At 29.4% G+C, this 18,012-nt stretch overlaps 1 protein-coding gene across 1 annotated transcript; it reads right to left on the reverse strand.

The window, feature by feature from the left end:
* Positions 1-3,747: 3,747 nt before the first annotated feature.
* On the reverse strand, positions 3,748-12,534 carry LOC106772085 (protein CLP1 homolog). Its single transcript, XM_014658245.2, has 18 exons — positions 12,171-12,534; positions 12,013-12,081; positions 11,788-11,883; positions 11,140-11,381; positions 10,871-11,009; positions 10,687-10,743; positions 10,352-10,486; positions 9,545-9,780; positions 9,076-9,120; positions 8,921-8,995; positions 8,019-8,025; positions 7,265-7,633; positions 6,763-6,957; positions 6,563-6,685; positions 5,982-6,167; positions 4,888-5,021; positions 4,203-4,389; positions 3,748-4,110 (listed from the first exon to the last, which is right to left on the reverse strand). Exons 1-18 carry the CDS (start codon positions 12,378-12,380, stop codon positions 4,009-4,011), a joined length of 2,607 nt encoding a protein of 868 aa, XP_014513731.1. The 5' UTR covers positions 12,381-12,534; the 3' UTR covers positions 3,748-4,008.
* Between the last annotated feature and the right edge of the window lie 5,478 nt (positions 12,535-18,012).

An 18,012-nucleotide genomic window follows, 5' to 3' on the forward strand; every position in this document is an offset into this window, starting at 1 on the left:
TAAAATAAAATCAATTTATAAAATATATAAATGAATACGGTCCCACCATATAGTTTTATAACAACAATGTTTATATTTCATATTTTAAGTCATCGTTTACTGTTATTAAGAAACTATTCATCAACTTGATATTTCATATTGTAATACGTAAAAATAATTAAACAACATTGCTTAACAAAATAATCATCACATAATCAATATAAAAGGGTTAAATATATTTTTAGTCCTTATATTTTGGGGTGATTTTGGTTTTAGTCACTCTTTCAAATTAAGGTACAATTTAGTCCTTCAACTTTAGAAAACTCTGGTTTTAGTCATTTTTACCAAATCTTTTTAACTTTATTTACTTCTTTAAGCACGTTTCATTATAGCATTTGGATTGTTTACACCTGTTTGACACATTTTTGCTTTAATGTTAATTGAGAAACGCGTTTGAAATAACAAAAATTTGGTAAAAAGGACTAAAAGCAGAATTTTATAAAATTAAAGGACTAAATTGTACCTTAGTTTGAAAGAGGGACTAAAACCAAAATCGCCCCAAAATATAGGAACTAAAAACATATTTAATCCAATATAAAAATATACAAATTTTGTACTAAATAATTAAGATAGAACTGAAAATATTAAAATTAAAAAATCAGTTGAAACTTATTTAAGTTCATCAAATGAAAACATTAAATAAAATTTATACATCTAAACAAGTGTTAAATAAACAACATGTAAATATAATCAGATGAATAAAAAAAAGTGCATGAAATAATGCAACATGAGAGAGCCCCCACAGACATGTGTATATATATATAGAGACCGAAGAATAATGGTATAAGTGAGGAGCATAGAAAATGTCGATCTCAATCTCAATTCATGTTTTCGTTGTAGTTTTTTTTGCAGGATGTCTGAATTTGCAGAATTCAGTTACAGCAGAAAGTCAGAAAAATGACTCAAACGGTGCAATAGATGTAAACATTATAAGCCTTTCCATTGAAAACGACTTGCCAGGTACACCGAAACTTTTCTTTTTTGCTGATTTTCAGCGAAAAATTGAAATCAGTCCTGGGGAGAAAAATCATTACTTCAAATTGCTGAATATGGAGAATCACAGTGGTACATTGGTATGGAAGCAGTGTGCAACGTTGAGTGTGATACCTAGCAATGAAAATGGTCATCAACGTATTTTTTGGTCTGTCAGAGAAGATGGTTTGTATCACAGTTGGGACAATTCAAATTGGGAAAAAAAGGAATCCTGGGGTTCTTGTTAGCATTTCTCTCATTTATTAATAATCAATAAATCATAATTGATAATTATCTCCATTGTTTCATCCAAATTTTAATTATGATTAATCTGAGTTCCTCATCTTTAATTTTAAATTAATTTATTAGATTAAAAATGTTTCATAAATTAATTTATAAAAGTAAAATTAATTTATCCTTTCTTATATGTTTCTTCGTCCTTATGTTTTTCTTAAGTAAAAAATATTTCAATTGATTCAGTATGGTTCAAAAGTCATGCAACAACTTAACGTGCTTCTTATTTTAATTAATTATTTATTTAAAATAATTTTGTATAAATAAACATGAGATTACATTATTAATATAAAAATAATATAAAAATATGAGGTTCTATAATTAATATTTTAATTTATTATTTTACTCAAAGAAAACTCATGTATTATAATAAATACGAAGTTACATGATTTTTATTATTCTCGTTACAAACTTATTATAAAATAAAGTATTCAATTATAACTATTAAATATTTTTATTTATTTATACCTCATATTTGATGGCATGTAAAAAACAAATAAAAAATACTACGAAATATGAGATAATTTTCATATCATTCAAATTAATAAAAAGATTAATGTCAGGTAATTAATTAAAATAAATGAATTTTTCATACTTAATAAGCCAACAAATTATAATAAACACACAATTAAAAATATTTAAATTAAAAAAGACTTGAATTTTATTTAAGTTCATAAAATAAAAATATTATATGAATTCTACATGTATTTCTATTAAATGTTTTTTTTCTTTTTTCTATACTTTTTTATGATGTTTTTTTAAAAGAAATTATTCTTTTTATTTTCAAAATACAAATGGAAATACATAATGTATTGATTTATTAAAATAATTATTTTGTTTTAAAAATAATTAAATTCAAACTAAGAGACAGTTAAAAAAAGTAATAAGATACTTATTTTAGTTTAGAAATAATAAAATAGTCTGCACATAAAAAATAGTTTATTTTCTTACAGTTATTTTTCATTATATAATTACCTATTTTTCTCATTTACAAATTTTTTTGAGTTATCTGAATAAATTTTATAAAACACAATTTATATTTCGTATTTGTAAGCCATCGTTTACTAATATTAAAAAACTATTTATCATCACTATACTTGATGTTTTATATTTCGTAATACATAAAAATAATTAAAAAATATCGTTGGACAAAATAATCATCACATAATCAATTTAAAAATATAAAATTATGTACTTAATAGACAAAAAAACTATAACAAAGATACAATTGAAAATATTTAATTTAAAAAAAAATACTTGAAACTTGATTAAGTTTATTAAATAAAAATATTAAATGAATTCTATATGTATCTAAACAAATATGAAATATACTGGATATTTCATGAAATATACTTGATATTTCATCACTGTACTTGATATTTCATATTTCGTAATAAGTAAAAATAATTAAGCAATATCACTACACAAGATAATCATCACTTTATCAATTTAAAAATATAAAATTTTTATACTTAATAGACAAAAATATATAATAAAGATACAATTGAAAATCTTTAAATTAAAAAGAAAAACACGTCAAAGCTAATTAAATTTATTAATTAAAAACATTAAATGTATTTTACATGTATCCAGAAAAGCATTAAATGATACTTTTTATCTTTTCTCTATACTTTTATGATGTTTTTCTGTTTTTAAATTATTCTGCTTTCTTGAAGTACAAATGGAAATCCACACACTATAAGAGTATTTATTTATTTATTTATTTTTAAAATAATTACTTTTATTTAAAAAATAATTAAAGTCAAACAAACAAGCAGTTAAAAAAGTAACCAGATAGTTATTTTAATTTAAAAACTATAAAAATAATAATAATTTGACCACATAAAAAGAAAATCCTCTTTACTACAGTTATTTTCCATTATATAATAACCTATCTTCATCATTTTAAATTTTTTTTGTCAGTTATCTTATTAATTTTATGAAACATTATTAATATATCAGTTATGACTTAATTTGTGGTTTTGTAAATAACGAGAATGACACCAAAATCCGTTAATTATGACCAAAGCTAAATGAAGCATTGAATTAACAAAACCAAATGAATCAAAAGTGTTTGAGAGAATGAAACGCATGTGCAGACATAATATTGCTCTCATCTTCTAATTACCAAGTGAACTAAAATCAATTCAATGCAAATTACCTTTATCCTAATGAACCACTTATTTTACAATTACCATTTTAAAAGCTAATTAATAATTTATTTAATGTTTTAAAAAATTAGACTTAACTCACTTTTTCTAAACCAATCTATAAAATAAAAGTTATACTCATTACAGAGCAGACACCAGCCCACACACGTATGTTTAACATCTTTAAAATACACACAATTAGCTATTCCATGACTCTTCTTCATTTCACCTTTATCTTTCTACTCTATGAAATCCCTCCTCGTGGTATGTTCAGAACATACCACAGCCGCACTTTCAGAAGTTCATTACTATGAAAAATACAAATCAATGTATGCACAAGGTTACGTCATATCCCAGTTACAGTTTGAAACATCTAACATATGTACAAGTTTAAGTAAACACCGAAACACAAGCAAAAGACTGACATAATAATGGAAGCCCATCACAGTAATTTCCAAAACATTACAATCAGACAGCCATGGTAGGTTGAAGCCAAGGCAAGGTTGACATTTTCATTTTCATCTATGAATCATACCTTTTTAACTATATAGATTTATGAAATATATGCCTTTACCAGATCTGTATCGCTGCAAACTAAACCCGTCCTCGGGCAGATGATTCTACCATTATTCTTCTTTGCCATCTCTTCAAGAGCCTGCAAAAGAACACCAAATAATTAATAAAATTATCCTCATAAAAAGTGCTTATCCATGGAATATCTAGAAGAGTATCTAGAATAACAGGAACCTTAGTGCTATAAACATATCCATTGGGCAAGACTTGCGGTGGGTTCTCAGTGTCCATTAACTCCTTTGTTATATAGCAAACAAGCTTAGAGTGATGCTGCTTTGAGTACGGCAATGGCAGGGCTAATGTGCGGAAAGCTTCCTGTGATAGCGGATCTTCTTTTGTGCAATCATCCTCGTAACAATATCTTTATCAAGTCAAGGGACATATCTCAGCTTTATCAATGCATACACTAATACTAACCAATCAAATTTACAAGAGGCTTTAGTAATACAAATATGAGCCTTGAAATCATTCACAACAAATTAACAACACGGGTCATTATCGTGAATTGATCCATAAGGGCTCAGGACAGATTATCAGTGTCAAGTATGAGATTTCATACAAAGAATGCTTTTCAACCTTAATATATATGGAGGGTTTTAAAATAACTGCATGAAAAGGGAACCGATCCAATCCAATCAAAAGGAATTTTCTTTAGTTGGCAAATCATTTAATACCATTAATTCCCTCAAAAGGATAAGGAAAGTGCAAGTGTTTTTAATATTTTTTTTTGGAAGGATAGCGGGGGTGTTTCAGTTATATGTATGCAAATATGGCTATCCACACACAGCATATAGAAGCATCTAGCATTAAGAGAAGTGTTTCCAGATGATAATCAACAGTTCAAGTTGTCAATGGATACGGTGTCTTGAGAGCGGAAAGCCCAGCTTGCAGATAGATATTGAGCAAGGGTTCTAATGTCATGCCATATAACTTGCAGAACTCCTGTTTGAATTGGTCCACTAGAAAATCCCATTGCTTATCTTCAAATAAAACCTGTAAAAGAACATGTAAGAGAAAATTGCAAAGATTTTAGTGCTGAAATGTCAGCTCCTCAAGACAATAGTGCAGTATGAAGCAAAATTTCTGGCAAAGAATTACAGTTTCAACAATATAATGTTTTTAAACTGTGTGAAATACTACAGGCATAAAAATCTTCGTCAACAAGTGATCAGTGGAACATAATAACCCTTGCAAATAATATTTCTTGTTGTTAACCTAATCAATAGAGGATTTTTTTTTCTTGGCCGTGTGAATTACATAAGACATGTGCTAGATAAAAGTCCAATCGATTATTGCAACTAGAGAATATAGCACAACTTACAGGTTTAAGACAGTTCGATTTGTTGACTACAATTATTAACAACTAGAAACATTTACAGTTTACATCAATTAGCATATTGGCTGTCATTCCTTTCTTTTCCTCAGAGTAATGTGTATATAATTAGCTTGAAGGACTACATGTTCTTGTACAACGGAGTTAATGTTTTTAACAGCAAAAGAAATGTAACAACTCTATCTTGTACTGTGTTATTGACATTTACAAAGTTATCAGGTCCCAAACCACATCATGAATCATTCGTTCAACTTTTCAATCATGAATGGGGGAATCACAATGTATGATAAAAACTTAAACACACAAGCACAAACCTAAATTACTCAGAGTCCCTAATTCATTCTTAAATGTCACATTGTTAAAGGAAATCATGAACACCATTAGCGCCCTTTCTATTCCATTCACATAACAATTGAAGACTTTTGAATCCTCGGATGAAAAGTGGGTAGGGGGAAATGCAAAATTAAAGGGTATCAAATTGTAATTCTAATTACAAATTCTAGAATTCTAACAACAGGGAACATGAATACAATCCTAACACCATTGCATTGAAAGATAACAAAATTAAAGAAACCAGTATCGCTAACTCACAAAATCACTCAAAGACAAGGTATACTCACCTTGTATGTGGCACATTCAGTATCCTTTTTAAAAGCTAGTGTTGCAAGGACTCGCTGCAATTCTTTCATGTGGGTGGCTCCCCATGGCGCAAGATATTTCCTAGCATACGTGATAGCTCTCAAATTGTTCTCAGCTCTTACTAATTCTATGAACTCTTGAAGTCTCAACTGGAACTCCAATTTGCTCTGTCGTCATTAAACCACCAGAAATTTGCAATGGTAAATAGATCTGATGCCTTGAGAAGTGTATTTGTGTATTTATTATTAACAAGTGTCATCCTATGAGAAACTCTATTGGCACTGGTGGCCATTTGAGAAAGTCTGGATTTGCATTAGTTTATAATTTTATTTTTATTTTTATTTTCAAACTTTAAGCAGACTAATGACATTTTTATACTGAATACGGTGGTTATCCTTCTATTAAATATGAATATTTTTTTTGTTGCAGTATGTCTGAGATGATTTCTAATTCTAAATTCATTAAAAGAAAGGCCGATTAATATGAACCCAAAAGCCTAAACTATGACTCAGCCTATGGCATGGTGCACCAACTGTTAAAAAGATTAGACAGCAATATGAACCTTAGACTTCTTCAGCCTTGATTTATTATCAGCACACCATGCTAGGCCAGGTGCAACATCCCTATTTTGCAAAGCATCAATAACCTTTTTTGCTTCTTGGAATACATCAATATCAACAAGATCCTGAGACACCAACATAAGTGATATTATTGTTAGAATCAATACCAAACAATCACACATTCGATAACCTTGTTCATTACCTGCAAGTTGCTGCTTTCTGCAAGTTTCACTGCAGTGTCATAGTATGACATCCTCAACATATAATCAACAAGAATCCGCTTCAAGCGAGTGTTATTCCATTCTGGCATGTTTTCTGCATCGGCAGATTCTAAGTGATCGAGACGTGCTCGACACTTTTGAGCTTGTAAATGCTCTGCCCGACTTCCCTCCTCCAACTTTAACATATTTTTACAAAAATCCAAATCATGATCATCATAGAACTCACGAAAGGCGAACATAAATTTCCAATTAAGCAACAGTTATACTTAATAACAAACGTAACCAATCATCGGAACAACATGAACCAAAAACCATGCTACAGATCATAACTACACATAGTAACCTCTAACCACATTACACAGAGTATTATTAAGCACTCCGAATACAGAATTTACTATGCCAATCGAGAATACAAGGCTTTTTTTTATATATATCACGCGATTAAACGAAATTCAAATCAAGAAAATTAGGTCAGCAGTTTACCTTTCTCTTGAGCCCTTGCAAGCGGGAGACAAGGGAGTTAAGATGGTTGACGGCATCATCTGGGGAGAGGTCAGCGGCTTCGTTGACGCCGGATATGACGGCGGACATCTCCTTCTCGACGGCGCGGTGGTTGGCACGGAGGGTTTTTTTGTAGTGCTCGAAAGGAACCCTGAGGAACTGGTGTTCCAGCTTCAGAGACTCTGTCAGTTGGGGAAGGTTCGACGGCGGAGGCGGCGCCGGGTTGGGGGTGGCGGCGATCGGAGTTCCGGTGGCGTTGTTGCCGTTGGGAAGGGAATCCATTTCCATCGGGGAAGAATGGAGAAGAAAATAGAATCTCAGATTGCTAAGTGGATTGGATAAACTATGCTTCTACTTCAAAAAAATAAAATAAAATTATATTTCCCTTAATTTTACACTTGTTTAATTTCATTAAATTTCCATATGGCTAACTATAGGATTAATTTTTTCTAACACCATCTTAATATCTCAATGTTTTCAATTTCTTTTTGTTATTTATTTTTCTCTTTAATTTTGATTATTAAATATTGGAATTGAAAATTTTACAATTTATATGAATTATATTCGGTTTTAGTTTAAATAAAATCGTTTCTTATAAACAAAAATAGGTATACTTGATATCACTAAAAAATGTTGTATCACATTGATTTCTTTCCATAGTTGAATATCTATCATCGCTTATGAACTAATAACATGTTGCAGACTTTTTTTTCTTAATTAAAAAAATTACATTAACATATAAGCTTTAAAAACTAAATCTATAGGAACACCTAAAAACTTTTGACATTGTAAAAGTTTTTTTAGTTAAAAACTTTTAAAGTTCAACAGAATTGAATTTAGTTATATTAATGAAATTAGATCTAGCCACATAATTAATATGCCCAATCACAACTTAAACTCGGATATATCCTTATATTTAATGTCTCTACTTTTTGTGATTTTAAATTTTAAAATTCTTATTTTGCGTACGCTTGTTTCTATATTTTATACTTTAACTAACTAAACTATTTATCTATGATACCTAAAATGAATATACTAAAATTATATTTCATTTAGATTAACAATAAACATGTAAAATTGAATATTTAACAAAAAACATGTTTTTATTTAAAATGTAAGGAAGAGAAATTAAAAAGCAAATTGTTATATATAAATCTGTGAGGTAAGTAACAACAGTGAATAACTAACTCCCATTACCCTTTTAATAAAAAATGAAGATGTGTTTTTTCAAGTGACTTTTCTTTTATTATTGACTTCGGATTGAAATTTTCCCTTACATATATACACAATAATGGTCGAGAAAAAGTACCTAAAATACTGCTAATATTTTATTTTTCCATTCGCAACATAAACTAAACTAAACAGAAATAGATATTCTAATGTTAAAATTGAACATAACAAAACTGTCTATTCAGACATGGAAAAAAAGTTTAAAGTTAACATAGTCACCCGCTTTTGCTGTTAAGATTTGATACAAAAACCATGAGGAGCTTCCCACTACGAAAAACAACCATACAAGAGGATCTAAGCTGAATTAGTATTTACATTTGATCAGGACACAAAACTGGCAAACCAGGGCAACGAATTTTGGCGAGAGATTTTCCGGTAAAACACTGTTCGTTAGTTCATGTTTCAAGCCATGTCAAGGATCCCATTATCAAATACTTGCTTGGAAGCTCTCCAGAAGACGGAGCAAGGTATGTTATCTTCTTTCTGTAAGTTACAAAACAACAATGCAAGCATTCATCATAAACTGCAAAATAAAATGAATTATTAAATGGAACGATACAAACCTCTGAATATCAATGTCTGTTACATAAATGAACCCGGCAACATTGCTGCACCAGAAAAGACATGACATGGTGAGAAGATGTATACTTGTAGGAACAAGGAATGAAGAAGAGGGCGTAATATCTCAAGACAGACCATTTTTATGTATAGAAGTGTCAGAAAATTAAATAGATAAACAAAGTTTTAAGAATAACCATTTCCATTAAAGCAAATCAAATCATATCGGATGGATTTCAAGTAGATTTCAAATTAACAGCATAAAGAATCACCAGTTTCCATTTGGCCCACACTGCTTATCAAATAATAATCGATACACAAATCTCTCTAGTGTCACCATATTTGTGCAAGGGACACTACTCCTCACACATACAAGCAACCACATCACTTTACAACAAAACAAAAATGTATGATCAAACTTACCGGCTTCAAAGAAGTTTAAAACTTTATGATTAAAATTAGAACCACAGTTACCTGGAAATGATCTCATCAGGTTCCTTGGCAAATGAGACAGCAAGGACAAGATGGAGCAAATCACGATTTATGTTTACAGGTACAACTCTTGTTGGATCTGCAGCAGGTTCCGCTCCAATTGGCAAGGCTGATCGTGGGGCCTGTGGCCCACCACCAACTCGATAAACAAACAAATCACTAAAATTTGCAATATTAGAATGTGGAGAAAGATCATTTGAAAGGCCATAGAAGTACTCCTGTGTCAAAATCAAATGGCAGTAATGTTAAACAGTGTCCAGGGGGAAGGAAAGAAAAGAAAACCCTCATCCTACTACACTTCCCAAGTGATCTACTGTCAATGTAGTTTTTAGATTGCACGAGAGTAGACATTCTAAACACCAACTAAGGGTACATGAATATCGAGGAAGCAGCAAATTTCAAGATAAAAAAAAAAAAAACTACCAACCGTTTCACTATTTATGTTGACAACGGAAACATTCACTAAAATTAAAAATTTTTCCTTTAGATTTTTCAAATCTTCCAGAATACAAAACCACTGCTTGTAACTTAACAATGAATATTTTTTTATCCTACATATTTCTGAGCACTTAACTTCCCTAGGGGTAAGAATAATGGCGTACTCCTATATTAACAGATAAACTCAGAAGAACAAGTTCCCAGACATAACAGACTTTCATATTTTAAATTTAAATCCTCAAGAATGTATATATATATATATATATATATATATATATATATATATATATATATATATAAATTTGAGGTTAACACATGTCTAAGATATTCAAAAGTAGCAGGTAGCTTTACCCTTATCCTATAACTTCTGGCCTTCTGCCTGACTTTTGCATTCCTAGATACAACTCCACCTGACCTCTGAAGTTTCACAACATCTACTTTGGGCTCACTCTTAAGCACATCTTTGAGCATGCTGCACAATTTTTCCTATAAGAAGTTCAAAGGAATGACTGAGACACCGAGCTTCTACAGAATGCAAGAATTACTAACATGTACAAGGGAAGTATGAAATTTTAAAAATATGACAGTGGGGATCATTGGAACTGTCTCTCAATGCATAACTAATATAGAATATGAAATGATGCAAATGTTAAATAGTACATAGTATATAGATGCAAGGCACACACCTGACCTAAAACCAAGACAACATTGGCCTTGAATGTACGAATTGCATGCAAGAGCAACTGCAGCAGACACACACAAGAAGAGAGTGAGCAAGGAAAGAGCACTATAATCAAAATTAGCAGTAAGTTATACGTCGGAATTGTGATTAGTTTAACAGTCATAAGGTAAAGTTCACCGGCCAATTACATCATAGCCTACTCCTTCTATCCATCCCATAGTATTTATCACCATGCCTGAAGCTCGAGATTCAGCATTTCCAGTAAATTGTCTCTCAATCATCCCTGAAAGCTCCTTGACAAGCACTTTATACAATTCTACGTTGTTGCTGAAAAAACAAATACATTCAGATTGGATTTTCATTTCCTTAATGTGCTACCAATAATTTAAAAATCTCAAATCAATGAAAGTTCTTATATAATTTTGGCAGTGTATGATAGAGGTTACATCAGCTATACCTTGGAGTTGCATGCCCGTAAAAGTATACAAGAGGCATTTCAAGTGGAATACCTTCCACAGGATCAATGGGCATTTCAATTGGAGTGGCAGCAATGCATCCAGGAATTGTTATAGAGCCTTGGCCAATATCCAAGTCAACAAAGGTAGGTTTCCATCCTTGTTTAGCCGCCCAACTAAGAAACATCCTGGACAAGGTACTCTTTCCAGAATCAGTAGGCCCTACAACAATGACCCTAGGACCCTGAAAAACAAAATTCACATACAACAAGCTTTACAACTTACACATGAAAGAATAGCATGCACATCTATGATAAAATCACAAACTTTTAAGTCTATCAGCACAATTTACTTAGAATAAAGCATTGTTTTTCACAGTTCATGTTAATATTGAAAATTATAAGTCACACGAAAGTAACAAGAAACACTTATCATGACAAATCCAAGCTTCTAAAATATGCCCACGGCCACAATTTTGGCCCCAACATCAAAGTTTTAAGAGACTCCGCCTCCACAACGAAACAACAACAGTGTCAATAGGATTTGTCAGCAATTTCCCACAATATCAAGGAAACGGACATAACCACAACCCCAATTTAAAATCTTTTGTCAGCCATCCAGACAATCAAGCAAAAAGCACGGGAAAATACCTGAGAAGATTCAAAATCATCAGGTGATGAAGCTTTGGCACGACTTCTTCTTCCATCCAGTATGGCATGCACATTTACATAGCTTACCATGGGAGTCTGCACTCAAAAAGTTGTATTCTCCCAATCACTGATTTCTCAAATAGTGTCATTTATTTTCTTGTTCTTTTCTTGCCATACCAACAAGTTAGAAAGGAAACATTCAATAAGGCTACTACAATGGCTTACCTCATCGGCAGTATAATCAGTTTCAGTAGCTCCGTCCATTTCAATGGTCGCACCAAACCAAGTAAACACCTGACACAGCACAAAGTAGTATTCCCCTTATCAAAAGAAGAAGAAAAAAACGTGAACACAACAAAAAACTTGATTAATAGAGAAATTACAGCGAACTTGAGTCTCGGAGGGAAATTGAGCCAGATTTCGGGAGGAAGCTCGGTGCCGAAAATTTCAGCAGTTCCGTTAAGGAGTCGAAGGCGAAGTGGTGCGTCGTTACCCACTTCTATTCTGAGTTCGCTTTCTCTCTCCAATTTCACTTGCTTAATGGTGGATGCAGATCCCGAACCACCCACAGGACCTGCACCACCGTAAGCCATTTTCTTTTCGTCTCTGAAACTCCAATTTCACTTTTTTTCTGCTTCTAATCAAATTGGTATGGCGTTAGGGTTTGCAGATGGGACAGAAAACGAACTGAAAGAGGGCAAGAAATAAGAACAGAGAGTATACGAGTTACTTGGAAGAAGATGAAGAGTCTGATAAATTAAGTTTTTAAAATTAAATTATTAAGTTATTACTCTTAACATTATATTACCAAATACATTATTTTTTTTATTCTAGTAAAAATTTATTAAACTGTAATTTTTTTATTAAAAATAGCTATAAAAATATATAATTATTTAAAATTTAAAAAATAAATATTGAAGATGTAAATTATAAAATTTTACATTTTATATCATGTGAAACATGTTAAGATAAGTAAATAAGTGTCTTTCAGAAAAATATTTCCAAAAACTGATTTAAGGTATTTTGGGAAATAAAATCAAGAATAATGAAATACATGAATAAATTTGAGGGGTGCAGAAAGTAATAACCAAATATTTTTTGGGTTTGGGTAGATTTCAAAGTCATCTCACAGCAGCTTATTCTCACACTCCATAAATTGCACTCCTATATAAAAATATCTGTTTCTATTATCTTTATAGTATATAATTTAAAAGTCAAAACAAATTCTATAACTCTAAAGAAATTTATATAGTGTAACTCGGAAATTTTTTGAACTGTATAATATAAAATTCATTTTCTTTTACTTTTAAATTACATAATTCTTTTAAAATAATACTTTTAAATTATATATTTCAAAACTATATTTTATTTTTAAATTCACTTTTTTCATTTCTACAAAGCGTAAAAATAGATCTTTTTAATACGTGATACAATGTAGTTTATAAATATGTATATAGAAAACAATAATGATAGGTTAATACATATTTTTTAATAATTTTCTGACATGGTACATGTAAGGACTTAAAAATTCATAGACCTTGAGTGAGACAGGTGGCTGCAGTGGATTGGGTTGAAGTGTCATCCTCTCAAATGTATTAAAACTTCAGAAATGAAGTTCATTTGAATATCTGCAGTTTTCATGTTCTTCTCATTGTTCTCCTATATATCTCCTTTGCATCCTTCTTCATCATAAACTCAATTCTCTCCATAAATTGTGAACCAGGAACTCCCTAAAACACTTCCAGTTTCTAGAGTTGCATCTACAATCAATAAATTTCTCCATCCTATTCATTGGTAAGCGTTCTTCCTCTCTTCCCTAACCTTAGAACTGCGATCATGCAGTTAATTTCACTGCATGCAACCCAATTCTCTGTTTTCTCCAAATCTGCAGCTGATGATAGGTTCTAAATCCCCTCTTTAATTTTTCCTCCTTTAATTTTAGGTACCTATAAGTTCTCCTCTGCAGATTTAGTATTGTGGATCCTGTGTAGGAACTGAGCAATCCGAACTGTTTAGGCAAGGAGAGCTAGTATGTGATCGCTGTTCTTACTGATTTATAGAATAGGTTACGATTNTGATAAATTGAGTGAATGCATGTGTACTGTTTAATTTCTATTTTGATGCTAAAGTTGGAATGTTGGAACGTAATTGTTGTACTGTTGATTTTTGTATGGTGTTTATGATTTTGAAGAATGGGTATGTGTGAGATTGGATGTATGAAGAGGAACAATTATAAATTACTATACAAAAGTAGAAGATGAGGATTAGGTCATGTTGTATGTATTTTAGGTAGGTATGAGACTATACGGTTGAATGATAGCTTAAAGGAATTGATTTGGCTACTCATATCAACAAATGCATTTGCTTTTCGGTAGCCTAACTCATAAGAACTCCATGGTTAAGCCTGCTTAACCTAGAGTAATTATGGGATGGGTGACCTTCCGGGAAGTTTTCTCGGAAAGTGTGTGAGTGAGGACAAAACACACTGGAAAGCTTCGTGTTGATGTGTGAGGACAGTCAGCGGTCCCTGTAAGTTGTCGGGGCGTTACAGATGGTATCAGAGTCGAGGACGAACCAAACGGAAGCTGGTAGGCATGTGACACCTGGGGAAGGGGTACATGGACGAATCGAACATACACCGGAATGAGAGGAATCTGAAGACTGTATAGGTATGGGACTATATGGTTGAAAGATAGCTTAAAGGAATTGATTTGACTACTCGTATCAACAAATGCATTTGTAAGTTGCCGGAGCGTTACAATACATATTTATATATATATATATATATATATATATATATATATATTTATTAAATTTACAATTTATCGGATAATTATATGTTAATACGTATATTTTTTATGATATTTTGATACATTATATACGTATTTTTTTTTGTTGATTATAAAGTATGTTAACAGAGTAACAAGTAAATGATGATCCAGTAAAAAAGTAAAATGTATGTTTTGTCAAAATATTTTTTTCCTAATTCATTAATATAATAATAAATAAATAACGAGTCGGTGAAATAATTACACACATGTCAAGATATTATAAAAAAATATTTTTTAAAATATTTTTTTCCATACAAAAACTATTGAAACATAAAGAAGAATGTCAAATTCCATGGGTCATTCATCTTTATGCATAATTGATTAATGAACATTTTTTTGAACTTGTGTATGTGAAGAATTTTTTTAATAATTTTTATAATGATTATGTGTTATTATTTTATTTTTTGATAAATTTAAAACGTATGAATCAATAACTATCACATAGACTGTTATAAAAAAAAATTGTTACAAAACTATTTTCCTTTTATTTATTTTATTGTTTTTTTCCTTTTAATTGAGGTTTATTGTTTGGAGTTTATTTCATCCATGAAGTGACATTTTCCCTATCAAATCAAACAAAATCATGATAGTTAAAACAAAGAACTCAATATTATATTGATTAGTAAAATGACATAACATAATGATACAAAAACTTGTAGTTTTTATTTTCTTTAGATTTTTTTAGATAGTTATTTTTAGAAGGTGGGGTATAAAATTATTGTATGTTTTTGGTTTAATAACTAAACAGTTAGAAAACATCTTGAGCATTTTGTGTATAAACATATGGAAGACACAAACGTTTGAGTAGGGACATGGGAGACACAATCATGTCATGCCCACAATTTATAATTTGAAAATGTGAATCTATGTTACCAAACATGATCACGAGTCACCGTAGGAGCTATTGGGTATTGGGTGAATCTGATGCCAGAACATTGTAACAACTTATTTATACAACACCAATATCTTATATAATATTCTCATGTCAAAAACTTATGATTTTTATGTCAAAAACTTAGACAATGATTTAGAATATATAATGTTTTTTTTAAATGAGATTTAAAAATCAAATCCATGTAATGTTTAATGGAGTTCATCCTCTTTTGAATATTTTGAATGGAGTTGACCATTTTTTTTTATCCCCAGTCGTTTTATTATACTCAAATGATATATATAGTTGTTTTTTACATATAAATTATAAAAAATATCATATTTTTTACAAATTAAACTTAAGTTATAATATAATTATAATTTAATTATATCAAACATAACTTCTTACAACGATTACTACAACAATATACATTAAATGTTACTTTTTTTTTTGCTAATATTTAACTCGATTTTTATATTTTGGTAATTCTTTATATATGTTTTACAAAATATAATAAAAAATAGTTTTTAACTTCACATTGTTTAATATTTTAGTTAATTTAATTTAGAGTGCAAGCATGATTAAAATATATAATTTTTTAGTAATTATCTATGCTTAATATATTAAACATAATTTAACTGTCATATAATTTTTTATGAATTCTTATACTTTTGAATTATGATAAAATAAGGTTAAATGACTTTTTTTATCAAGTTTTTAGAAGTGTTACACACAACATACATATAATACATAATGTAAAATAAATAAAATACTTTCACATTGAAGATGAGTAACTTGTTAATGTTGGAAGGAAGTTCGACACACGCATATGGATCTTCATATTTGATATTGTTTATTTTGAATTAAATTCTAACAGATTTATTTTTAATATTATTCTAAAAGACTTCTTACCAATTGAGCTATTTATGTGTATATAAATTTATGTCCAATTCTTCTTTTACTGGATGTGATACTTTGTTTGTATTAATAAAAAAAATTAATTTTAGTATAAAGTGAAATGATGGTAATTTGAGTAATAAGTTAAAAAGAAAATAAAGAATTATACTTTTGACACATAAAAATTTTATATTCAATTGATATTATTTATTTCTTTATTAGTATTTTAAAAATAAATAAATAAAAGATTAACTTGTTTTATAACTATTTTATTTTTATAACATGTATTGTAAATATATGAGTTTTGTAAAACATGGCACAAATAAGACAAAGATTTTGTAACAGTAAATAAAGTAACTGTAAAAGTGTCTGAATAGTATATATATCTATGCACTCTTTGTCTGAGAAGTGAAAGGGAAGATTTATGCTCCTTTTCACCAATCATAATGCTCCGTCAATCGTGCCCGTGACCCCTCTCCATCATCAATCACCATTCTACTATTCTTTTTAATTTTTAAATAATTATAATTTTTTTTAACCAGTCACAATATTTAAATTTTTTTCAGGGTGAAAATAAATTATATACACTTTCCTCTCATAATCCAAAATCTTTTAATAACAAAACATCCTTAAAAGAATTAACTCTTACATATAACTGATTATAAATAGTATTCCTTACAAATACAAATTAATATTAATTACATGGTCAAATGATTTAACAAGAATAATATATATTTTTTTATGGTGAAATGGAAAATTACAACAAAAAATTGAAACATGGCATCCATATCCATTCCTTCTCTTGTGGTGTTGTTCTTTCATGAAACATAATTATGAGTGGCATAACCTTTTAAATTTGGTACCTTTTGTTATGTTAATAATAATAATGATTAGAGTGAAAATGATTCCTCTTGCAGCTGGTGCATGATGTCTACAATCATTCTTTCTCTTTATTTTTGTGATTTTAATATTCATTTTGTTGAAGAATAAAATATCCATTTTCAAATAACCTTGATGTTTCATTATGTTATAAATTAATTGGAGTCACTTGAAAATGTAGTTTGTTCCTTTCTATTTTATCATCCAATGTTAAAATATATGCTATAATTTTAAAGTAGAATAGATAATGTTGTTAGGTTCAATTGATTTATCTAATATATGATTTTTTTGTATGATTTATTTATTTTTTAAAATATTTTATAGAATTATAAAAGTAAAATATATTTAAACTATTTAGATAGATGTGAAACTGTTATATTTATAAAAAGAAAAAAAAAATCATAACAATAGCTAAAAGAAAATGTGGGTTGGTTTTCAGAATTATTTATTTATTCCATCCAGTTGATAATTTTGTCTTCAAAATTATTTTTTAATTTCGTTATAATAAAAATTTGTCTTTAAAACTTTATATATATATATATATATATATATATATATATATATATATATATTCACATATATAACCAAAAAATCATAATTTTAAATTTATTAAGAGATTAATTACTATATCTTAAATTTAAAATCGTCTACTTAGAAACCTGGAGTTCCTTTCTATTTTTAAAAAGAGGCATAAAAAAGTAAAGAAAGCAGATAAATAATATTTCTTAAGACCTTCTTAAAAATAAT

The sequence above is a fragment of the Vigna radiata genome, chromosome 8 (genome assembly GCF_000741045.1).
Source record: "Vigna radiata var. radiata cultivar VC1973A chromosome 8, Vradiata_ver6, whole genome shotgun sequence".
Lineage (NCBI taxonomy): Eukaryota > Viridiplantae > Streptophyta > Magnoliopsida > Fabales > Fabaceae > Vigna > Vigna radiata.